At 44.8% G+C, this 24,638-nt stretch overlaps 2 protein-coding genes across 2 annotated transcripts; both read right to left on the bottom strand.

Annotated features, from left to right (window-relative positions):
• Nucleotides 1-1,016: 1,016 nt before the first annotated feature.
• On the bottom strand, nucleotides 1,017-9,031 carry ZAR1 (zygote arrest 1). Its single transcript, XM_063310480.1, has 4 exons — nucleotides 8,252-9,031; nucleotides 4,022-4,114; nucleotides 3,685-3,759; nucleotides 1,017-1,891 (listed from the first exon to the last, which is right to left on the bottom strand). Exons 1-4 carry the CDS (start codon nucleotides 9,029-9,031, stop codon nucleotides 1,748-1,750), a joined length of 1,092 nt encoding a protein of 363 aa, XP_063166550.1. The 3' UTR covers nucleotides 1,017-1,747.
• A 2,312-nt stretch (nucleotides 9,032-11,343) lies between these two features.
• On the bottom strand, nucleotides 11,344-23,176 carry SLC10A4 (solute carrier family 10 member 4). Its single transcript, XM_063309888.1, has 3 exons — nucleotides 22,514-23,176; nucleotides 21,057-21,267; nucleotides 11,344-12,320 (listed from the first exon to the last, which is right to left on the bottom strand). Exons 1-3 carry the CDS (start codon nucleotides 22,987-22,989, stop codon nucleotides 11,802-11,804), a joined length of 1,206 nt encoding a protein of 401 aa, XP_063165958.1. The 5' UTR covers nucleotides 22,990-23,176; the 3' UTR covers nucleotides 11,344-11,801.
• Nucleotides 23,177-24,638: the final 1,462 nt, after the last annotated feature.

The following is a 24,638-nucleotide window of genomic DNA, read 5'->3' as shown; positions in this document are numbered from 1 at the left end:
TTCCAGACAGCTCCTGGAGGAACCCTTTGGTTCCATCCTCAAAACAAAAAATGTTTCCTGTTTCGCACGTATCCTGAGGACCCATCAATGGAATTCTCAGAGGAGCAGGCAGTTAATAGCTGGACTAGCAAAAATCAATGCTTTAGACATCTTTACCTGTCCTCCAAACCAACCTTTACATACACTAAGCATCATAAAAGCTGTGTAGCTTACCATAAAAGTTAGGATAGTGAGTAATAAGATGTCTGAAGCAGGGTTTTTCAAACTCACTCAGGCTCCAGAACCTGTTTAAAAAAAATTCTCCAACCCCCTGATCAAAAGGCAAAGCTTGGTGATGGAAGATTGGCTGCATTCAAGTGAACTTTTTCTGATGGAACCCCATCAAGTTCTCACGGAACCCGAGGGTTTCCCCAGTTTGAAAAATGCTGGTTGAAGGTGAACGAACAGATTGTAGCGGGTCAAACTAGAAGACACACTGCCCATTTCCCATTGTGCTATTTGAGCACAGCCAGAATGCCACATTGTTCATTATTGCGGACTGACTTTCTTCAGCAGCAATTTTAACGTTCTCCTTATAAACTGGTTCCGGTATCTTCTTTTTAGCCTTGTAGATAAAAAAAAATCTTACAACCAATCTGAATGGCAGAAAGCAAGAGTATGGTTACACCCTGAAGCTTTATTGATTAGTAACTCTAATAATCTCCTCCCCTCTGCTCATACTTAAACTGGGTATTCCCAGTAACCAAAAACCGAATAGTTGTCAATTCCAAATTATAGAATGGCTTACATGAACCATTATTCACAGAGTTTTGCTCATCTGACATGGTCAGGAGGAATCAGTGATATTATATGGAACTTCAAGTCCATAAAATGGCTTATTGAGGCTTGGAATTGATATAAGCTTTAAGCAAAGGGGAAAAAAGTGAAATGGGAATAAACCACAATTATAATCATAGTCACTTTATTACATAAAGATCTATATTCAAGAAAATACATGAAATTACCGTATTGACCCAGGACAAAGGAAATCTTAGCTGTTTCAAAACTTCAGATGATGCATCAACTATTAAACTCATTTTGCTGATGTACAAAGTAATTCCTTTCATAGGCGTGCTCCTGAGATCATGTTCCCACTGAATCTACCCATATCCACAATAATGCCTATGATCCTGGATCCCAACCAATGATCTCATTTTACTCAGTTGGACACATCTGGAAGACAACACAGTGCTGCTCTATAACTTCTGGATTTCGGCAATTTGTGCTTGCTTTTTCCTTCCTATTTGAGCTCTTTAAACTGTGTGTTTTCACAACTAAAACATTTTCCACAAGATTTGCTTGCCTGGATTGGCAATTGTCACTGTGAAATACAGTTGCATGTTCTGGTTCAGGATGACTCACAGTACATTCATTTCTCTAGAGCAGCTGTTCCTATGAAGAAATTAATAAGCAAGACTACCCCCTCATACACACCCCATAACAACAACAACAAAAGACTGGACTTGCTTTGACTATTTCTTCCATACCAAAATAAAATCTAGTTTGTCAGAGTACACCAAGCAGATTCCCTCTCCTTAACACAATTACAACAAATGAGGTAGACGTTTGGTTGCATTCTGATTTACAGCTGCTTCACCCCAGCTTCATTGGCAGGCTTCCCACTCTTGCAGCCTCCCACTTCAAAACAAACAAAATTTCTGCTCTGTACCATCTTATACTGAGGGGCCTTCTCTATGCCCTTACTTACTTAAATAATATATTTGAAGCTAAATGTGCTATCACAAGAAAGCCGTTTGCCTTTGCATCTTCCACAAAGATCTTGACGATGAGGTCTCTTGGGATCCACATGGCGCAGTTTCACAGAACAGGTGCATCTGGTCTGCTTACAGCTCTGAAATTGAAACACAAAAGCAGAAACTAAAATGAAAGTGACCCAGGTCTGTGCATTAATTCCACAGGAACAAATGTCTGACTAGGGAGAAGCCAGTTGGGATCAGTTTTTCTGTATTTATACTGTTTGGTTGCGACTGGGATGACTAAGATTGAATATTATAGATACATCTTGCTTCAAGAAAGTGGTAAATTTGCTAAATGATCTAGATCAGTGTTCCTCAACCTCAGCAACCTTTAAGATGTGTGGATGCCAACTCCCAGAATTCCCCAGCATGCTGGCTGGGGAATTCTGGAAGTTGACATTCACATGTTAAAAGCTGCTGAGGTTGAGGAACCCTAATCTAGATGGTTGCCACAAAGCTCAAAACCCCTCCCTGCTCTCAGATGGCCCAACAGGAGGGAATCTTTCATATAAACAATAGCATGTGGTAATAGGGTAGACAAACCGATTTGGAAAAGAGGAATAAGTTATGTGAATGCTCCCTACATTTAAGAATTCCTGCAAAGAGAAGAAGATAGACTTGAGTCAGACATTCTATTTGCCTCAATTTTACTACATAGGAAAATGAAGTATCCAGTGATGGGCTAATGCTCAACCCCTCATATTAAAATGTATATACACACATATCCCAGTTGTCTGATTCATAACATCAGCCTAAAAACCTTGGTTGGCTGGGAGTATCTTAATTTATCCATTCCAATTCAGTGAAAATACTGATTCCATAAACTAGCATCACCTCAAATCAACACCAAAAATATTTTAAGAGCTTGGTATTCACTTCTGATCACTTTTTTTCCCAGTGTGTATATTCTGAATGTTGCCCAGTCTTATTACACATTTTCAGGTTAAAAAAAAAACGGTTTGAGCAAAACAAGAACACTAATTAGCAGTACCTAGTCAAAATACCACTTAATTGTATTCAGCAGAAGATTACAATTTCATGGATATGCTACATATATAGTGGTAACTTGACTAGGTATTGCTACTTAGTGTTCTTGTTTTGCTCAGCTTGGCCCCATCAAATGAAATACTACCACAGCTTTACCATATATGAGCACATACTTTAAGGAGACAAATGAGTAAAAAATCAGCTATCCATACACCATCAAGTAAAAAAAAACATATCTAGACCTTTAAGCCTGAAAACCATTGTGCCTTCATCAACAGGTGGACAAGCACTTTCAGGATCTATTTTGTTTTACAGATCTCTGAATCCATCAATTAGAGTCAGATGTCAATCCAGTAATTGGTGGATTCAGTCAACTGACTCCACCAATTAGTCCAGTGCTTGGTAGCAATCAACCAGCCCTGACTCATCTCCCAAAATTAAGTGGCATAAGACCAGATTAGTACCTGGGTGAGAGATTACTAGGGAATCTCAGGGAAGACTGAGACATTAAAAAATCCCAGAAAGTAGCAGGAACAAACCAGTTCTATTTGCTGCCAAGAAAATTACATGGACCTGTCAAATTGGACCTCTATTTGAAGGCAACTCAATCTTTTATCTGCAGACATCCTTAATGGAATTAAGGAACATCACATGGCTGAGATCAAGAATTGCTTTTTAACATCAGAGCAGCTGGTTGCAATCTTTGGGGGGGCAAAAACTTACTGCTCAATTTCTCACCCTCCCTCCCACTTTGCTTCATTTCAGTGGCTTGGTTTAAAGGAAAGGATGTAACACCTTTGTTTCTAAAGAACGGATGAGAGAAACCATGCAGATCTAAGTGCATGCAGTGGAACCCAATGGACCTTCTACCTTAAATGGTGTCCTAAGAGGCACTGCTTACTTGGCAGGTAATATCCTCCACACGGTACGGGTTGTAAGATTTCTGGCACGTTCGACAGAACTGCCTAAAGTAAACCTGTGGAAGGAAAGAGTATTAAGGCAACCCCTTTCCAGGGCAGGAGGATCCCCCCTCCCACCACTCCAGCAAGCAAAGCCTACCTTGGGCAGTGCTGGGCTTCAGGGTTTAGTGACCATGATGTAGACAACAGATTCCTGAAGTTTCACTGGCAACTGTGGCGGGCATCTTCATGTTGTCTACATCACAGTCACTAAACTCTGAAACCCAACACTGCCCAACAGATTTTGGTCATGAAAGCCTACACCAGCATCAAGCCTACCTTGTTTGTGCCCTGTACACACCAGACGTAGGCACTCTCCCATCGAATGTTACAGTCCTTGCAGTGGTAATAGCCATACTTCTGCTCTAGGAACTAGAAAACACAGCCATTAAAAAAGGAATACCACTGTAAGTCCTCCTCATCTTTCCTCAACCTGAAGGCCTGCTAAGGTGTTGGACTGGACCTCCTTCAAGTCCCAGACAGGATTCTTGCAGGAGTTCTTATGCACGTTTATACCACATTCATATTTACTGAATTTATAGGTCTGCCGTGCAACTCTGGGCAGTGTACATCAGAAAAACAAACCATATAACATCAAAGCAATGACCCGCAACTTTAAGATGTGTGGACTTCAATTCCCAGAATTCCCCAGCCAGCATACTGGGAGTTGAAGTCCCCACATCTTAAAGTTGCAGAACACTGCATTAAAGCATACAGAACATATAACATTCAAAATAGCAACTGAACACAATATTGAAAACAACCAAAAGGCATTCCGCTCAGCTGGACCCATATGCAAGGAGAAAAAGCCACATCCCAACAACTTTCCTAAAGGTGAGCAGAGTTGGAGCATGTAGTACCTAGTTAGAATCAAAACAATTCTTAGTAAAGGTAAAGGTTTCCCTTGACGTAAAGTCCAGTCGTGTCCGACTCTAGGGGGCGGTGCTCATCTCCGTTTCAAAGCCGTTAGAGCCGGCGTTGTCCGTAGACACTTCCGGGTCATGTGGCCAGCATGACGACACGGAACGCCGTTACCTTCCCGCCGAAGCGGTACCTATTGATCTACTCACATCTGCATGTTTTCGAACTGCTAGGTGAGCAGGAGCTGGGACTGGCAACGGGAGCTCACCCCGCCGCGTGGTTTCGAACCGCCGACCTTCCGATCAACAGCTCAGCGGTTTAACCCGCAGCGCCACCGCGTCCCACTCAAAACAATTCTTAAATAGATTAAATTATTAAAATACAAGAAAAATGTCAGTTAGAGAGAGCTGAAACATTTAGAAAATAGGGAGTAAGACAAAATGTTCATACATAGCATCTGCCCAGGATCACCTGAGCAAAGCACTGGATCTTCCATGGACATCTAGGAGACATAATAGTAGCCAACAACTTTAGCTGATTTTGAAAAGCTAAGCAGGGTTGAATCACCGGGAATCCCTGGGTTGTCGTCTAGTCTAGGAAGTTCAACCCCACCCCAGAAAGCAGCAGCAACAAACTATATCCATGTTGCTGCCAAGATAGAACAAGATGAACATTCTGAAGTGGCACCAGGTGTTAAACTCAACTTTGGGGAGGCATTCCTGTTTTAGTACAGAAGCAACCAGATGCATCTGAGTGTGAGAGGCTGATTCAATCCTTTGGAAGCAAACTACTCAAAATCTATCATGAAGGATATTTTAATCCTTAGCATTTCCTTAAAGTATTTCTCCTGGAAAGGCTGCTTTTGGTCTCACCTAGTTACATTCTATACCCACAGCAGAACCTAATCCCACCCCTGATTCTGGCCAGTTAAATTTCCTCTAGGCAAGTTTTGCCCCCATCAGACACACCATTTAGGGCAGGGTTTCTCAACCAGGTTCTGTGGCACCCTAGGGTTCCATGACAGGAAGATCACAATTTGGGAGATCAATTTATTTAAAAAATTATTTCAAATCTGGGCAACTTCACACTAATTCATTCTTCATTTTTAGTTTAAGAACACTGTGAATGCATATAGACAGGCCTACCCATGAAACAAATATAATAATTTTGCAACTTCTGGCCTATAGTTGAGCCTGAATGTACAGGGGTTCTCCAAGGCCTGAAAAGTATTTCAAGGGCTCCTCCAGGTCAAAAGGTTGAGAAAGGCTGTCTTGAGGCTTACTCCCCTAGGCAAGCCCCTTCTCCACAATAATCAGTGTCTATTTAAGGAACTAGACCACCTCCTCTGAGTGCCTTCTATTCAGAACTTTGTATTGTCCTTGATCACAACAATAAACTTATTTACGTCCTATTCAGATACCATGCCAGATCTTCCTATTCAACATACGTTCCACCCAACATTTCTGTAACATCTTCATTCTGTTCAGAATATAACTGTACAATTCTACTAACAAATCCAGTCTTGATACTGCAATTCTGAGCCATCTATGTCAGCTACTAATTCTTTCCTAAGTTTGCTTCAAATTGTTGGCTTTAACTTAATGCCCTAAATAGGTCCAGCAAATTACCCTCTACCATATGAACTGACGGGTGCACAATAAAACATTTCTGAAGCAGTACTCCAGATTGTCCCACTATTTCAGATGACCACAAGAAACAAAGTTTTTCAGGTTGCACTGCCCAGAAACTAACCTTGTCCCACCAACCTACAGCAGTCTGCTTGTTTCTAAGATCACATATGACTAACAAGTCTGTATTTCAGCACTCTTTTGGATGCTGTTTCAGAACACAACTGCACCTCTGCCAAATTGGTTGTACCTTTTGATTAATAGCTGTTCCACTTTCAAGTAGGCTGGACACAGCACATCTGGAAGATTACAGGAATTGAACTGTAATTTATTTGGAAGTTCTATGTTATAGAAAGCTATCATGTTAAGAAGGAATTTAGAAGTGGGAAATAATTTACTGTCACAGTGCCTTCTAGATATTTATTATTTGCTTCAAATCTGCTCAGAATGCAGTAGATCAATTCATAGCAAAAGTGAAGTGGAGGATTAGGGTTAACTCCGTACATTAGATGTATTCCTTTTACTTAAAATGCAACCCCCATCACTTTTGCTTAACTGAGCATTTAGGCTGTTCATGGCCTACATATATACTAGTTCACACATCACATTAAACCAGTATTTCTCAACCTTAGCAACTTTAAGATGTGTAGACTTCAACTCCCAAAATTCTCCAGCCAGCTAATGTTTAATGGCATTAAACAAAGCCATTCTTAACCACTGTTTGTTGTCTGAGTCATAACTGGCTGGGTCTATGCAACACACAGTCATGAGCAATGGTTTACAAAGCAGACTGGCTGAGTTCATGCATCACACTATGCAAAATATCTCTCTCTCATGGCTTACTCTAGTGTATAAACCCAACCAGCCATAGAAATAAACCAGAAATTCTGCTAAACCAAGAATGGGCAATGAAGAAATGCAATAAATAAACAAACTAAATAAACTTACAAGGCATGAACAGCACCAGGGAATCCACTACAGCTGGAATATGAGAATAATCACTTCTTTAAACATCTGGAAATCCCCTTCCTTATTAGGTGCTTGAATTAACCAGCCCACTGTTGGGACCTGTATCTGAAGCCTCATTCTGGTTCTCCTTTGTCCCAAACAGGTAGAGAGAGGAGGGGTATACAAGTAAATCTGGCTGACTACTCCAAGACAATTTATATAGGAAGATTTAATTCTAAGGATTAAGCTGTCCAGTAACTTCAACATCACACTTTTTTTAAACCTAAGGCAGTCTTAAGTTACTCTCTTCTCTCAGCCAAAGAAAGTGCCTCTCTACCTACTGATCTTTCTTTTGCTAAATTCCCTGTATATAGACAGTGTTTCTCAATCTTGGCAGCTTTCAGATGGGTGGACTCCAACTCCCAGAATTCCCCAGCTAGGCTGAGATGCTTTGGATTTCAAGCTAAGTTCTCAAAGAAATAACAAACAGGTCGCAGCCTAAAGTTTATAGCCAGGCTCTCAGTCCCGTGTTTGGGGACACAGGAGTGAAGGGGTCTCCCTGTCTAGTTTATAAAAACAGCGTTTGCTCCAGGAAGCCAGTCCGAGCAGCGCTCCTCCAACCAGGGTGTCGGCGGGACGTGGTTAAAGAGCGGAGAGGGCGCCCGCGATGGGACGACCGAAGCTTCGTTTCTACGGGCGTGCGCCTCGTCGCAGCTGCCCTCTCGCCTTTTGCGACCGCACCCTGTGGACGCTCCTGCAGGGGGTCGTAGGAGAGGGCTGGCAGGGGCGCGTTTTATCCAAGCAGCCTGGCTGGTTAGGGTCTTTCAAAACTCACTTGAACTTTCACCTCGAGCAGGGCCGCAACTGGGAGGGGCAACCGGGGCATGTGCCCTGGGCGCCGCGCTGGTGGGGCGCCAAAATGAGTGCTGGGGGGGCGCCAAAATGGGCACGGAATCCATGTTTGCCCCGGGTGACACAGACCCTAGCTGCGGCCCTGACCTCGAGGCTCCCTCTTCGACAGAGAGGCAGCCTCCAGGTTAGCTCAAGCTCTCCAGGCGGCCGAGGATCCCACCTGGAAGCGCACGCGGCTCTTACTCGGCCCGGCCTCCTGCTGACCCAGCTGCAGCGTCGCGGCTTTCCCGCTCTCGCCTTCCCGTTCCTCCTCGGCCACGCCGGCCGCCGGGGTCTTCGTCGCCGATCCTTCCGCCCCGTCTGGGGCCGAGGGCGGCTTTTCCCGCTCCTGGGACTCGGCGCCGCCCTCCTCAGGTTTCTCCCAGCTGGCGCGGACGGTGGCGGCCCCGTCGGTACCTGGCGGCCCCGGCGACAAAGGAGCGGCAGGCGGCCCTGGCGGCGGCTCCTGGGGCTCGGGCTCCTCCAAGAAGGTGGTGAGGCGGCGGGAGGCCACCGGCGAGTAGACGGCGATCGTCCGGGGAAAGCGCACGGGCCGCGCGGCGCCGCTGACCGGGCAGCCCTGCTCCTGCTCGCCGCTGGCGGCTCGACGGCGCAGGAGCAGCGGCCGCGGTCCGAGCGAGCACTGCACCGAGGCGTCTTGGCGCGGATTGACCTGGACGCCCACCTCCTTGGTGTTGGCCTTGCGCAAACGCGGCGTCAGGTTGGGGTTCACCTGCGACAGGATGGCCTTCAGCTGCGCCCGCTGGTAGTTGTCGAAGTATTCCGCCGCCGCGGCCGCCGCTGCCACCGCCGCTGTTTCGCCGTAACCGGAGAAGTACCCACCCCGCTGTCGCCAGGGGCCCGGCCCCCCTTTGCCCTTCGGCGGCTGGTAGCGGTAGGAGTAGGGGTTGTACGAGGGATACACGTAGCTCTCCATGGCTTCGTCCACCAAGGTGGCCATCGCGCGCGCCCCAGGCCGGCGCTCCGCGGCAGAGGCTTAAATCTCTCGCGGGGCGGGCCTTGAGGCCGCGCTCCGCTCGCCCATTCCCAAACGAGTCACTCGGCGCAGCTGTGCGCGCCTTTGGGTAGGCCGGCAGCTCCCTAAGCACGTGGGGAGGGAAGCCACAATCCCGGTTAATTTATTCCACGTACATAGGCTTGGACCGATCCAATTGTGTGCGCTTCTGCATTGGGCTCCACCGTGTTTATGCTGTAAAAAAATAAGCTAACTTTAACAGGACTTCCTCCCAAAAGAGTTCAGTGAGATTGCCGCGTCGGGAAACGCACTAAAACTTGCTTTTAGAAAAACACGCAGAGGATCCAGCTGTTAATCTAGTTTTGGATTTGTTGTTCATTCGTTTAGTCGCTTCCGACTCTTCGGGACTTCATGGACCAGCCCACGCCAGAGCTTCCTGTCGGTCGTCAACACCCCCAGCTCCCCCAGGGACAAGTCCGTCACCTCTAGAATATCATCCATCCACCTTGCCCTTGGTCGGCCCCTCTTCCTTTTGCCCTCCACTCTCCCTAACATCAGCATCTTCTCCAGGGTGTCCTGTCTTCTCATTATGTGGCCAAAGTATTTCAGTTTTGCCTTTAATATCATGCCCTCAAGTGAGCAGTCTGGCTTTATTTCCTGGAGGATGGACTGGTTTGACCTTCTTGCAGTCCAAGGCACTCTCAGAATTCTCCTCCAACACCACAGTTCAAAAGCATCGATCTTCCTTCTCTCAGCCTTCCTTATGGTCCAGCTCTCGCAGCCATATGTTACTACGGGGAACACCATTGCTTTAACTATGCGGGCCTTTGTTGTCAGTGTGATGTCTCTGCTCTTAACTATTTTATCGAGATTGGTCATTGCTCTTCTCCCAAGGATTAAGCGTCTTCTGATTTCCTGACTGCAGTCAGCTTCTGCAGTAATCTTCGCACCTAGAAATACAGTCTTTCACTGCTTCTACATGTTCTCCCTCTATTTGCCAGTTAGCAAGCAAGCTGGTTGCCATAACCTTGGTTTTTTTCAGGTTTAGCTGCAAGCCAGCTTTTGCACTTTCTTCTTTCACCTTCATCATAAGGCTCCTCAGTTCCTCTTCACTTTCAGCCATCAAAGTGGTATCATCTGCATATCTGAGATTGTTTCACGGCAAGAATACTGGGGTGGGTTGCCATTACCTTCCCCACGGATCGCATTTAGTCTGACCTCTCTGTCATGACCTTCCTGTCTTGGGTGGCCCTTCACAGTTTAGCTCATGGCATCATTGAGGTGCTCAAGCTCCGGCACCACGACAAGGTAACAATCCTTTGCTGAAGCTATTTTTGGATACCACAAGTTAATAGTGGAATAGACAAGTTAATGATTAGTCTCAATTAATTATCATGCATCCCATTATCCATTCCATTTGCAAGTATGGATTAAAAGGAGAAAGTGAAAGGATTGCAATTCTATGATGCATTCACATGGAAGGAAGAAACTGCACTGAGTTAATTTTATGAAGTCCATATTGATCGGGTCTGGCTACAAATGGAAGTAGATTGCTTTGAATCAATGGCATAAAAACTAAACTAGTTATACTAAGTATGTGCTTAGTAGTCTTTGCTTAGCATTCATTCAATCAATGATTTTGGGGGGCTCTTGTATTGATTTTTGCAGAAATCCCATACATTTTATTGTCATGTTGCTTCAGATCTAAATTATATCTAACTGTAATACAAATGTTCTAGAGATAATAAGCTGTAGTTTGGTTGTATCCTAAAAACCTTTAGGCTGTAGTAATTTGAAACAACAGAATTTACTTCTGAGCAGACATGCATATTTGCCTGTTACTTAAAATCCTATTGAGCACAGTGGAATACCCTTGCCTGATGGACGTACCTGTACAGCCTTGATGACACACACACCCCATCCTAGATCTGTTTCCCCACTGAGCCTGTGACTCTGAGGAACACGTCATGCTTAAAGCACATTCTTTCCACACACAAAAAAAACAGCAGATTCACTGCATTCAAAACACATCTCAGGTAGAAAGGTCTTGGAGAGCTGTTGCAGTTAAAGTAGGCAATAAGAACCAATGATTTTGTTTAAATAGATTGTCTCAAATCAGTTTTCCTCTCCTGAAAATCTGCCATAGAGTTAATCGTACTGGGAAAACTTGTCATTTTTGTTGCCTACATTCCACTTCTTCCCATGGTTTTGATGCCTAGGCTCCTCTTCCTCCTATGGAAGAACTTCTGAACTCTAGATGAGGTGGACAGTCAGATAAATTCTTTAATGGCTTTGCATATTTGCAAGTAATTTAATCGTAAGTACACACAATTCTAGTTCAATATTTCCATGTACATAGAAGCTGAATAATATACAAGATACACAACTTGGTTTTTTTAAACAGCAAGAGTACCTGGTGCAGTAGAGTTACCCTTGTCAAATACAGTCTCCTTTTACCAATTTTTTTCTTCTCTCCCCCTCCCCTGCTCCACATCATTTTTTCAAAACTACTTTTGAACATCCTGCATGCGATTCTGTTCCTTTGTCTTTTGTGGTGTGCTGATGTGTTGATGGCGTTGTCTTCGAGAACAGGTTGAAGAGACTTACACAGCCGATGTGCAGTTTGTGAAAACAATTACTTCCATGTATGATGAGAAAATCAACATTACAACAAATGCTTTGGGTCCCTGTTTTTGTTTCCTACTCAGCTGACCAGTTTATTTCAACTCGGGATGTCCTTTTAAGATCTCTTCATCTAGAGGACAGTCTGTGTAGGTTCAATGACCACAGGCCCATGATCCTCAGCAATTACTGTGCCATAGGAAATATCTGGCACTTCCTCTTCCTTGAGTTTTTTGTAAGAAATGTCCGTATCCTCTTCGTCTCCTCCTTGAGGTTCTTGCTTGTAGAAATCCTTTCCATATATCTTGTAAGCCAATACAAACAGACCTGCTTCAGCAGCTTGGAAGAGAGCGTAGAGCAAAGGAAACATATACATGCTCCCAATGAACTGTGGGGGGAAAGTCAGCTTGAGTATAGCAGTACAGAGTTGCACGTTCTGGCAGCCAGTTTCCAAGGATACTGTCCGCTTGCAGTGTGGGGGCAAGCGAAATAGGGTTGCTATCCCATAGCCACAGCCGTAACCTACCAAGGGCATCAGCACAGCTACTGCATAGACAGTGGCAGGGATAGTAGCCAGAAGTTCAGGACCCAGCATGGTACCAGTGAGAATGAAAAGGATGACCAAAGTCACCAGGAGAGACCACAAGGAGACCTAGGAAAAAAAGAAGAATTGGATGAAAAGGAATGCTGTTTCGGTATACAGCTGTACTTCATGGTGTCAGTCAGAATCAGACACGGTTACTTAAAATGTATTAGCAACACTCAGAAAAGAGAAGGAAAGACATAAACCATCCAGTTTGGCCAAGCGATTGATACCACAGCCAAGACAAATGAACTTCAGAGCTACATTAATTGTATTCCGTTCCAGCCAACACTTCGGCAGGTTTGGATGGAGGGGTGTCGGTGGGCGTGTGTGTCAAAATAGATGAGACGGCAGCCACAACCATGTGAATGAGGTCCTATCCCACCTGGAGGTTTTGCAGCCCAGGTTTCATAGCCCCAGTCTGGGGAGAGTTGGGAAGTGTCGGCAGATCATTCCCCTCTGGTTGTTCGGCAACCTCCATCAGAACCACTTCATAGGTTCCTCTTGCTGCCCCCCTCCCTCGTGCCACCACACACACCTTTTAAGACCACTTTGCGAGCTTCCGATGAGGAGAGAGAAGAGGGAAGAAAAAGAGAGGTGTTAACCTTCAATTTTATTCTGAAATTGAAATACTGAACCTCAGTGTTTTATTAGGTGAAGAAGATGCATACTTCAGTTAATCCACGTTTAAGAGATTCTGAAATGTGCTTTTGCCTTAACGTGGCAGTTTTCTCATTGCTGTGTCAAGTAACTAATCAGGGTGTTAAACTAGGATTTTGCTAATCTGCCGGTTTTTCTATGTTTCTCAATATCAGTAATTCCCACCCACGCCGGATGTGAGAGGAGTGATTATCCACCAATTTGTCCATTTCAGTTCTTCTGCTCTACAGGACATAGCTAGGATAGGATCTGCCTACTGCTTCTCTGGGACTGTCCCTGCCCTGCTGTCTATCCATGCATTTTCTTATTTTGCATTATTTAAGCTTGGGAAATGTCCAAATGATATGGAGGAGCAAGCTAGATCTTCAGTCAGATCCTCCCAATTTCTGCTGCAGCACTCTGGTGGGTAGGAGCTTTCCTTGCAGCATTCTCTAAGAACTGGCACACTCACCAATGAGGACAGCATTATTTGGCAGTGATTCAGAAGAGACCATAGAGGCACGATATGAACTGACAGTGGGGACAGCAAATTTTTATGCTGGGATTTTTGGCTGATTGAATGTTGTGGCAAGATGGGGAAACAGCACTTTAATAGCAGCACTCAAGATGGGTGGAAAGACCCACCATTTGAGTAGCTTGTGGATCTCAGAAAGATAAGAACTGCTAAAACATAAACAGTTCAACACATAACTGCTTAAAATAGTTTAAAACACTATTAATCAAGGCAACTGCTCATCCCTTTCAAATGAAAGGGTGCTACTGTGGAAATCCCTGCCTTTTTTCTCTCAAGGGAAGCCCAGCAAAAAAATTTAACCTTTTTGTTTTAAGCACTCTATAATCCCTAATAGAATTTGGTATTATAGATGTTAGGGTTCTCACTTTTTATATTAAGAGTTTCTGGTTCTTTTAATAGGCAGACATTCAACAGATAAAGGTTTACTTTTCACTGCATCTCCTTATAGAAACTTTATAATGCCTGCCTCTGGACTAGCTTTATAACTCAAGAGATTATTCCAAAGGAAACAATTTGGTAGTTGCATCTCTGTGTAAGTAAATGTATGCATTAGATAATGCCATACCCCTTGAATATATGGATCTAAAGCAGTGTTTCTCAACCTCGACAACTTTAAGCTGCGTGGACTTCAACTCCCAGAATTCCCTAGCCAGCATGGCTGGCTAGGGAATTCTGGGAGTTGAAGTCCACATACCTTAAAGTTGCCGAGGTTGAGAAACACTGAACTAAAAGCAAAGATAAAAAGATTTGATGGTGAAACTAGCTCACAGGTAGCATTGGAAATAGTGCCTTTTGTGAACTTTATCTTATGGTGTATAAGGTATGTCCTACAGCTATGTAGAGGGACGCAGTGGCGCTGCGGGTTAAACTGCTGAGCTGCTGAGCTTGCCGATCGGCAGGCAGGTAACGGCGTTCTGTGTAGTCATGCCGGCCACATGACCACGGAAGTGTCTACGGACAAACGCCGGCTCTTCGGCTTTGAAACGGAGATGAGCACCGCCCCCTAGAGTCGGACACGACCGGACTCAATGTCAAGGGAAACCTTTTTACAGCTATGTAGCAAAAAGTCCCTTAGCTTGCTCTGCAAAGTGTAATTCTAATGGTGTGACTTTATTATTGTTGTGAATGTATAGTTCTGCTATTCTGAGGGAAATTTTCTTTATCAAGTTTTGCCTCTCAGATATAAGGAAATGAATCCTGCTAGTAATGTTTTAAGCCATGTAATAGCTAAGAAGCTATATTTGGGGGCATAGTCTTCAAATTCCCTTCCATTGTAGTTCCCCAAGAAATGGAATTAATAGCTTATTGACTCTGGAAGCAGGGGACCACTGTCAAAATTAGTAGGCATTGATAGCTGTGTCTTCCACTAATATATGCAGTCCCCTTTTAATACCACTTCATTTAGAGACTACAACTCATTTGAATGTAGGAATTTCATAACTTCTTAATATAACGTAGTTGATGTGTTTCCTATTTCTCTGTCCTAAATCTTTTTGTTTCATTAAATGACCCCAAATGACTTCATTCATGTTCCTCTTTATCCTCGTTTCTAGGTTTAAAAGACCCCAACGGAGTTTCTCTTTGTAGGGAAGCTGTTTTAGCCTTCTAATCATTTTTCTGCCCTTTTTTCCATCTCTATCCTTTTGAAATGTCATAAGCACACAGTTGCACTAGAGAGTCTAAAAAGTCATATTAGAATGTCAGATTTATTTCCAGTCCTTTTTCTAATGATTCCTGACATGGAATTTGCCTGTCATGCACTACAGTATGTTTGACATTTTCACCAAGTTACCCATTTCTCCAATTCAGCCTCCACTGATTGTGAGTGTGTGTGTGTGTGTGTGTGTGTGTGTGTGTGTGTGTGTGAGAGAGAGAGAGAGAGAGAGAGAGAGAGAGAGAGAGAGAGAGAGAGAGTCGATGTGGTGGAGTGGTTAAGGTGCTGGACTAAGACTAGGGATACCCAGGTTCTGGTCCTCTCGTAGTCACAGAAGTCAGAGTTCTTTGTGGTCCCTTTTTAATTTTACTACCTGAATAATTTGGGGCCATTGGCTAACTCATCCATATGTGCCCCAAATACTGTTTGTTGAGGACATGTCCTCATAGGGGAGCCTCCATCTGAGTGCAGGGGTTCTGCTGAGGAAGGCTGAAGCTGGGTCACAATGTTCTGGCAGGAAACTAGTGTTTTCCACTGTAAAATGGAACAAGCCTCTTCTGTGTGAACACTCCGTGTTGCAGGGCTACAATTAGCCCACTTGAGGATCCATCTGTTCCATCCATTCATGGGGCTTTGTAGTTCTTTGGCTGCTGGAGAGCTTTGCCTGCCAGCAAATTCATTTTTTCCCCCAGTAGTGGTTCCTGGGGACTTCAATATTCATGCCAAGGGCTTTCATTCAGGAGCAACTCAATATCTGCTCCAACTCACTAAGCAAGAAACACTCTGGACCTGGTTTTCTGAACTGAGAAAGATGATCTGCAGTTAAGGGAGGCAGAAGTGTCTCCTTTGTTATGGATAGTTAACTACCTGGTCAGGTTGCAGTGGTTGGTTGGCATCATGTGTTTCCCATAGGTGTGTGGGGTCAATTTTAGGGAATGCTTGCAACATTTTCTGGATACGATGGAATTTCAGAATTTGCTTCTGGGTATTTTTGCTGATGTATTATGGTCAAGGCACTGGTAACATACTGGAATGACCAGCTTCCCAGGTCCTCTATCAGTTGGCTCCTCAGTGACTTCTGCCTGCCCACTGAGCTCCCAGATCTTCTTGGTTTACCAAAGAATTATGAGCCATGGAGCATGCTGGTAGATGTCTAGAGTGACGATAGCATAAATCTAGAAGCAAACAGAGACAGGCTTCATTTTGAGCTCTCTGGGAAGCCTATGTTGTGGCAGTGATAGAAAAGAAAAATAGTTTTTCTATGCCTCCACTATGAACATCACCTCAGGGAGCTGTTCCATGGAGTGCAGGGGCTGAGACAGCCTGATAGGGCTGTGGACTGTCTCCTTATATCATTGGTGGAGAACTCTGGAGGCTTCATGGATTTTTTTCACAGATGCTTGAGCTGCATTGTTGGATTTGTTTCAACCCGTTGAGAGTATGGATAGGATGCTTGAATGAGTTTGGGCCACTATATAATGCCTTCCTCAGAGGAGAAAGTACTGCGTGTCTTGAAAGGTGGGGTGGTGTAGCCCCTCCTCAAGAACTCATTGCTAGATTCCTCCTTTTTTCCAAGTTTAGGTCAGTATCTTACTGACCATTTCTGGCTATGGTCGTTAAGAGAGGTAAGTCGTTAAGTGGGGTAGAACAAATCCAAGCGCTTCTGGGAGAAAATTATTTCTACATTTGTTTCAGTTTGGCTTTATGCCAGGCCGTATTTTCTCAATCTAACTTTGAAGTTGCTCACCGCTAGGACTATTTTTTTCATGAATGTCTCTGTAATTTAATTTTCCATTTGAAGATTACACTGAGATAACCATTGGCTGTCTTCATTCCACTAAGTCTCTGCAGTGCTAATAATACCTACATTCTCCTGTAGCATCAATACTTATTCACTGAACATTTGCACAGAAACACTGCCTGTCAGAAACACATGTCTTCAATTGAATAACCCATTACTCGGAGACCCTGTTCTCTAGAGAGAGAAGGAATTTTGTCGTCATTCAAAAATTGGGCCTCTTCTTGTTCTTTCTTTAAGTTATGCGTTCCTTTTCTGGAATCTTCCTTCCCCATGATGGCAGAGGAGATACCACCACTGGAACGGGATGACACTATATTCCAAACCTGATAGCCCCATCCAGAAACCACTTTCAAAAAAGCAGTGCTATCATTTTCTGACCACGTAGCCAACAGTGGAGTTTTGCATCCTTATATCTTCTGGGTGGTTATTGTGTGACACAACATGTTCTAAAATATATTTGGAATGAAACATTCTTGCAGTCGGCATTTGCCTCTTTCCCTTTTTTACTCATAAAGCAGCATATTCATTGATGACAATATAATAATTGCAATCACTAGTACAAGAAGTAGTAGCAGTGGCAAAGTATTATAATACTTCGGCCAATAAATAGATCATATATTACTTAAAACTTCTTTGATTCATGTATTCCTGCTTGATCTCAGTGGTACCAGTTGATTTAGATTGTCAAGACTTCCAGTTAAGGAATGTTGTACTAGCTGAGTCTTATCCTAATTTTGAACTGGAACAGAATTTTTATATATGCTACATTCTTCATTTAACATTGTTGTGCATATATTTTGGCTTTCTTGGGTAAGACTGGGAAGAGGAACAGTACACCCCCCAAAAAAATGTTGATGAAGATTCCCCTCCCAAATGATTCAGATTCTCACCTGTAATATTGGACCTGGATCTACATTACATTTTCCTCTACTATACGTTAGTCCAAAGGAGTATCTGTTCAGATTTCAGTCAGACTATAAGTAGTATGTTATTGTCCTCAGTCTTTCTCAGAACAGTAATTTCTAATTAATGAGTTAAAGTTAATTATACAGCTATGCCCTCAACAAATCTGGATGCTTGCTGGCACAGTTCAAATTTTTGCCCCTGATTAATGTTCCATAATTAACATTACATTTCTCTTGAACTAGGAACAGCAGATACTGTCAGCCTAAATGCATTAAATGTAGGGAAAAGATCCAAACTCCGCCCTGATTTCCTATGTTCTCTGAGTGTGTGTGTTGGGAGGGAGGAAAAGATACGGAGTTTTTATTTTTTCTTGAGGTTTATTTTTTAATTTTCTCTCTGTGTTTGAAAGAGTTTTAGAGGTAAAAGGAGGATTCTTATTAGTAGACTGGTAAATAGGAGCCTAATTTTTTGTGGGAGATTTGTCATGTATGAGACAAGGAACAGAAACAAACATGCATCAACTGGATTCATTGGCATGTAAAATAGGCTGTTGGCCAGGAATAACTTCCAAAATCCATGACATACACCAACTGTTATCCCTTCCTGCTCCGCTACATAGTCATGGAAATAAATAATACTGCCAGGAGTACCTATAACCATGTCATGGTGGACTTTGAAATTTTAAGAAGCTCAAGAGCTGGCAGCTCAGATTATAATTCCCATCCTCCCTTGTGGTTCATATCAAGAGGTCTGGGAAGGAACAGAAAGATAGAGCAAATCTATCTATCTATCTATCTATCTACCTACCTACCTACCTACCTACCTACCTATCTACCAACCAACTTTATCACCACCCATCTCCCCCACAAATGAACAACATGGCTATAGAAATGGTGTTAACAGGAGAAATTTGGTTTCTGGAACCATGACCTGCACTTTCTGGATGAATGATTCCAGGAGCAGAATGCGTTACAAGGGCTGGGAAGAATATGTTTTGTTGAAGCATGGTGAACTTGATTTCAAAATCATTAAATGGAATCTTGTCAGGGACTGGAGGTGAAAACCTGAAGTAAAGTTTTCAAATTTATTCTTGAGGAGGAGAATGACTGTACTGGGGCCTGTTACCTTTGAATGAAAAGTTTAAAAATTGGCTCCTAAAGTTTATGGCCTTTCTTGTCTTTTCACAAAGACCCTTGAGAATGAGAAATAAGTAAGATGAACTTTTACTCTTGGTAAAGGAAAGGCAAATAGGAATGACTGAAAACTTGATGGAATCATTTTTATGACTGGAACCTAGAAACTGTAGGTTACAATTTGTTCAAAAGAGACAAGGCCACCCCTCATAATTCCTAAGGAATTAATTCAATTATACTTTGAGAATGCCTGGCTTAAAACAAGTAGAGAAACAAATAAAAGCGGCTGGTGTTTACTGTCAACCACTCCATCAGGGAGAAGCCACAGATAAATGCTTTTCATAATCAATCTGTAGCTCAAGAAGACATGAAACAGCAGTGACAGGAGACTTTAATTACCTCGACATCTGCTGTGAGACACACTCAGCCAAGCATGAACTCTCCAGGTAATTCCTAACAGAGCTTGCTGACAACTGTATGCTTCACAAAGCAGAGCAAGACACCAGAGAAGCAGCAGTCCTTGACTTGACATGAATCAATAAGGAAGACTAAAGTGGAAGTTCCAGAAACATCAGAGGGAAATGACTATGTAATGCCAGAATTCTAGATTTTAAAGAAAACCAAACCTGCCTATATTCAAAAGCATACCTTGGATTTCAAGAAAGCAGATTTTAATTTCAAAGTGGAGGATTCCATGGCATGAGAAATTTAGCGGGGGGTGGCTAGGTGCCTGGGAGTTCCTTTAAAAAAAAGGTACAGTACAGCTGGAAGCAATTCCAACTGGGAAAAAAGCCACCAATATAGCTATATTGTCATCAGAAAGCTTGATGACAAACTGAAAATTAGAAGGATGCAGGTAGGACATAGAAGAAAGGACAGGCTATTAAGCAAATATAAATAGGTAGAGGTGTCAGGAAAGCTAAATCTTTTGCTGTGGCTAGCAAAAAGGACTTAATATGTATTCAGAACAAATGGAAGAAAGAAGAGTGTCCAGTGACAATTGCAAACCCCCAATATTTAACAAAGAAAACAGAACTATTCAACTCCTATTTTGGCTCAGTCTTCTCCAGCAAGACTGTATGTCTTCCACCATGCAATTATGAGAAACAGGATGAAGGAGCACATTTGAAGTCCTAAGTTAACAGAAATAAGGTCAAGGAAAACCAATATATTTTCAGTGTGTTTCAACTTCCAAGACCAGGGGAATTGCACTCTGCGGTGCTGAAGGAATTCACTGATGGCCTTGTGAACCTTGATATATTATCTTTACAAAATCTTGGGGGAATGGGTGAAGGGCCAGATGACTGGAGAAGGGCAGTTCTTGTACCTATCTTCAAAAAGGTAGGAGGATTCAGGGGACAACAGATCCCCAGCATGGGGGAGATGGGTGGGATAAAGTTCGATGAATAAAATAAACAGATCAGTCAGTCTGACACTGATACCTGAGAAGATTTTAGGGCAAATAATTTTGTGACAATTTCCAAGCAGCTTGAAAGTAATGTAATTATTAGAAGTTGGCATGTTGAGATCAGAAACAGGTCTTACCCAACTAAATTATTGGGCAAGTGGGGTGGATCCTCTCCCCTCCATCAAGAAGCAATTTAGGAAGAGAATCAAAGAGGCCTAAGAGGCACTACCTTAATAAACTCACTGATAAATAGTGGCTGAAGGACCCATACCCATTTTTTTTTAGATTTTTTATCCTGACTTCCTTTATTATTTTTATAAATAACTCAAGGCAGGGAACATACCTAGTACTCTTTTTTCCCTCACAACAACAACCCTGTGAGGTGAGTTGGGCTGAGAGAGAGAGAGTGGCCCAAAGTCATCCAGCCAGCTTTCATGCCTAAAACAGGACTAGAACTCACGGTCTCCCAGTTTCTAGCCTGGGGCCTTAACCACTAGACCAAACTGGCTCTCTTTCAATTTCCAGGATTCTGTAACTGAAGCCTTTCTTCCCTTCAGCAAATCTGACAAATGAGATTCTGAGAATCTAGCATTCTGGGTTCTGAGTGGCTGGTAAGAGGTTGACAGGTGGGAAATACAAGATGAGGAGGCTTCTTTAGCTACCCAAGTAGAGGGGTCAGAAACATTCCCTTGCACGGGGTAAAGAAGGCAGCTCTGCCACTCATCTCACCTTCAGAAGAACGTCTGCCAGTCTTGTGCATCTGTAGCGGATGAAAACCCCAAGGCCGATGGGGAGCAGAGTGCTGCACAAGGTCAGGGTGACAGCCCCCAGAGGCAACAGGCGCACCAGTGGGGTGTTGATCCAAGCTCGGCTATAGATCCACAGACAAAGAGGCATCAGGACCAAAGCGAGCAAGGTGGAGGATGTAGTCATGATGATACTGTCAGGAAGGAAAGAAAACATCGCTGGGTCCTGAACACAAGATAAGCAGCATCCCGAAGCCCCTCTTCTCTTTCTCCTCTTCTCCTGAATGGCTCAGTTACTCTCGCTCCTTGAATGAACAAGAGGCAGCTGCGTTAATCTTGTCTGCAGAATTCAGACCCCTGTTCTGTGTACCCACTTTGCCACCTCCCTACCCCAGTATGCCCTGCAAAGGAGGAGAGAAGGGGGCCATTCTTCAAGGGGAAGAAACTTGTTTTGCTCAAAACCAATGCATAATACTTGCCCTCATAGCAGAATTGTGAGTTCTCCTATTATCTCTTTGATGCAAGTTCTGCACAGGGTCATTATCTCTGTTTCCAATACTCCCTTTTCACCCCTCTTGTTCTCTAGAAAATATTTTTACCCACTCATCGCCTCCCCCTGCACCAGCTCTGGAAACAGTTTTTTTTTCCAGTTGGTAGGTGTGGCTGATCATTCCAATCACATTGGAACAGTCCCCCAACCTTTCTTCCTTCCTTGCCATATTGGTAAGGAAGGTCTTTTAGTCATTTAAGATTCAAGATATTTCAGTCCTGGTTTCCCCCTCCAAAAAACGATAAAATAAGAAGAGAGAAGGAAGACCTTAGAGTTCACAAAAAAACAGACAATAGGAGAGAGATTTCATGCCTATGTAGGGATATATTCTGGGCATCCTCCCTTACTCATCTGTTCTAGTTTCTCTGATACTTCATTTATTGGCGAAGAGAGAAGAGGCCGGAGGGCAATTCTGCAAAACCCAAATCCATGAAGTTCTGGGCAATACCTGGCAGGGCACTCCGGAAAGACGTAAAGAACAGGATGGCATTCAACAGGTGGTGCTTTTCCCAATCTGGGGAAAGTGCTTATGAAAGAAACCTCAACCTCACCCTTGCTCGCAAAGACAGCTCCTGTCCCAACCTCCTAGTACAACCTAGCAATCTTTTTTCTGAATTTCCCCACTGGAAAACGTGGGAAAGGCGTTTGCCCAACGCCGCCGCTATCCTTCGGATTCCTCAGCGCATCCCTTTTTAGCAGCTGCACGACCCTTGGGAGAGGCTGGAGCGCCGTCTCTTTCTGTCGCGAAGGGCGCCACACCTGTGGAATGTCTGACTGCCGTTCCGTCGCGGGAGCGGAGCGGAGCCACGAAGCGGGGGAGCGGGGCGGGAAGCGCCGGGTCCAGCCCGCCCGCCCCCTTGGTGGACCCCCCGCCCGCCTCCCGCGCCTACCTGAGGTTCATGTCTCCGTCGACCAGGAGGGACATGAGGTTGGAGAGGTTACCGCCGGGGCAGCAGCCGCAGAGCAGGACGGCCACGGCGGCCACCTCGTCGAGGGCGAAGAGGAGGGCCAGCAGGAAGGCCAGCAGGGGCATGAGCCCGAACTGGCAGAGCAGCGCCAGGAGCAAGCCCAGGGGCCGCCGCAGCTGCGCGCCCAGCTGGCTCAGCTCCACGGTGCAGCCCAGGCCCAGCATGGTCACGCACAGCGCCAGCCCCACGAAGACGCTCAGCCCGTGGTTCAGCGCCCCGTCCCAGAAGGGCGCCCCGCCGCCGCCGCCTTCCGTGGGGGCCAAGCCCAGCGCCCCCGAGGAAGCCAGGCCGGGGACGGCGGCGGGGCGGGGGGCGGCAGTCGCGTTCCCGCGCCCCTCGGGGAGAGGCAAGAGGTGCCAAGCGGCGGTGCGGTTCTCTGGCGCGGCGGAGCTGTCCATGGCCGGCGGTGGCGGCGGCTCTCCGAGGGTGCGTCCGACTCGCTCAGCGGCTGAACCTCGAGTTAGTGGCTCGGAGAGGCGGGCGGGTGGACGTGAAGCGCGCGGGAAAGGAGCCGCGGAGGCGGGCGGGCGGGCGGTCCCTCCGGTGTGAGGCGGCGGCGACTCCACGTCCCAGCCAGACCCGTTCCGTCCGTCGCCTCAGCGCCGCGCCTCTCCGCTGTGTGGCCGCCGCCTTCCTTTCCGAACGGGCGCGTCCCCGAGAAGGCCATTGGACGCCACCCGCCCAGCCCCGGGCTCTGCCCCCAGACTCTGCCGCCGGAGGGTGGACTTCGGGCCCCCCGGCGCGCCTCTCCGAGAAGGAGAAAGGGTCTCGCGCCTTCTGGGGAAAGCCGAAGCCCCCCCGCCCGGGCGCCCTCCCCCCCCCCGCCGCCGCCGTCGCCGCCGCCGCCCACTGTGCAGAGCGATTCCGCGGTCCTTTCCTGTTTTTAACAGGCGGTGTGGAAAAGAATGATCTTAACTGAAACAAAATAAGCCCAACTTCAGGATCTGAAGAGCAACTAAAACGGAGAGTAACCGACCGTGTCAGGTACCTCTCTTGTACTTCAGAAAGCAGTTTTCATAAACCCAGAACTCATCGCGGCATGAGATGTTAAGGGGAAAAGGAGACGGGGTGGGGGGGCGCGTTGAAAGCACAGTTGTTCAGAGCACTTCAGTGAGGAGGGAAATGGAGGAGAAAGGACGAGAGGAAGATGAACAAAAAGCTTAGGGAAGAACTGAAAACGAAAAGGATATGCTATGGCCCTAAAAAGAGAACCTGGTCACCAAGCCAAAGCACCAAACTGAGCTGCTGAGAATGAGCAGAGGATGGTGGAGGATGCTGAGAGTAGTAAAAAGAACTTCTTCAAATACATTCAAGTTTAAAGGAAAAAAGAAGAATTGTAATACCAGCTGCTCAGGGAAGAAAGGACAATGCTAAAATGCAAAGTTCCTCAGCAACTCTTTTGGATCCATCTCCTGTGACAAAAAAATATGTCTTCCAACCAGGAAATTGTGAAGGAGCAGGACTGAAACTTCAGCCTGATAGAAACAAGGTCAGAGAATATATCTTTACTTTATCAAGACTCCCCAGGACCTGATGAACAGCATCTTCCAGTATTGAACGAACTGGCTGATGGTCTGGCCAAACTTGTGAATAATCTTCGACAAATCCTGAAGAACTGCTGAAGCGCCAGATGACTGGGAAGAACAAATATTCAAAGAGGGAAAAGGAAGATCCAGCAAACTAAAATTACATCGGTACCTGGGAAGTTCCTAGGGCTGCCATAAACAGATTTATCTGTAACCATATTGAAATCAGTGAAGTAATTACCTAAAGTCAGCATGAATTTGTAAAGGAGAAATCTTGCCTTATCTCATTTTTTTAATCAAGTAACCTCATCAATGGATTCTAGGTATGCTGTAAGATGTAATAGATCTTGACTTCAGCAAAGCATTTGATAAAGTATGTCATGGTATGGAAACTAATTGTGGCTGGCATGGCAATTAAGTTGTTACAAAACTGGCTCAAAAATTGTACTCAACAAATACTCATCAATTATTCCTCACCTCAGAAAACTGTAATTTGGAGATTTTTTTCAAGCGCAGACATC

Source organism: Candoia aspera, chromosome 8, assembly GCF_035149785.1.
Source record: "Candoia aspera isolate rCanAsp1 chromosome 8, rCanAsp1.hap2, whole genome shotgun sequence".
In the NCBI taxonomy this organism is placed as follows: Eukaryota; Metazoa; Chordata; class Lepidosauria; order Squamata; family Boidae; genus Candoia; species Candoia aspera.
Note: the sequence above shows the minus strand (reverse complement) of the source record. Positions and strands in the feature narration are given on the sequence as shown.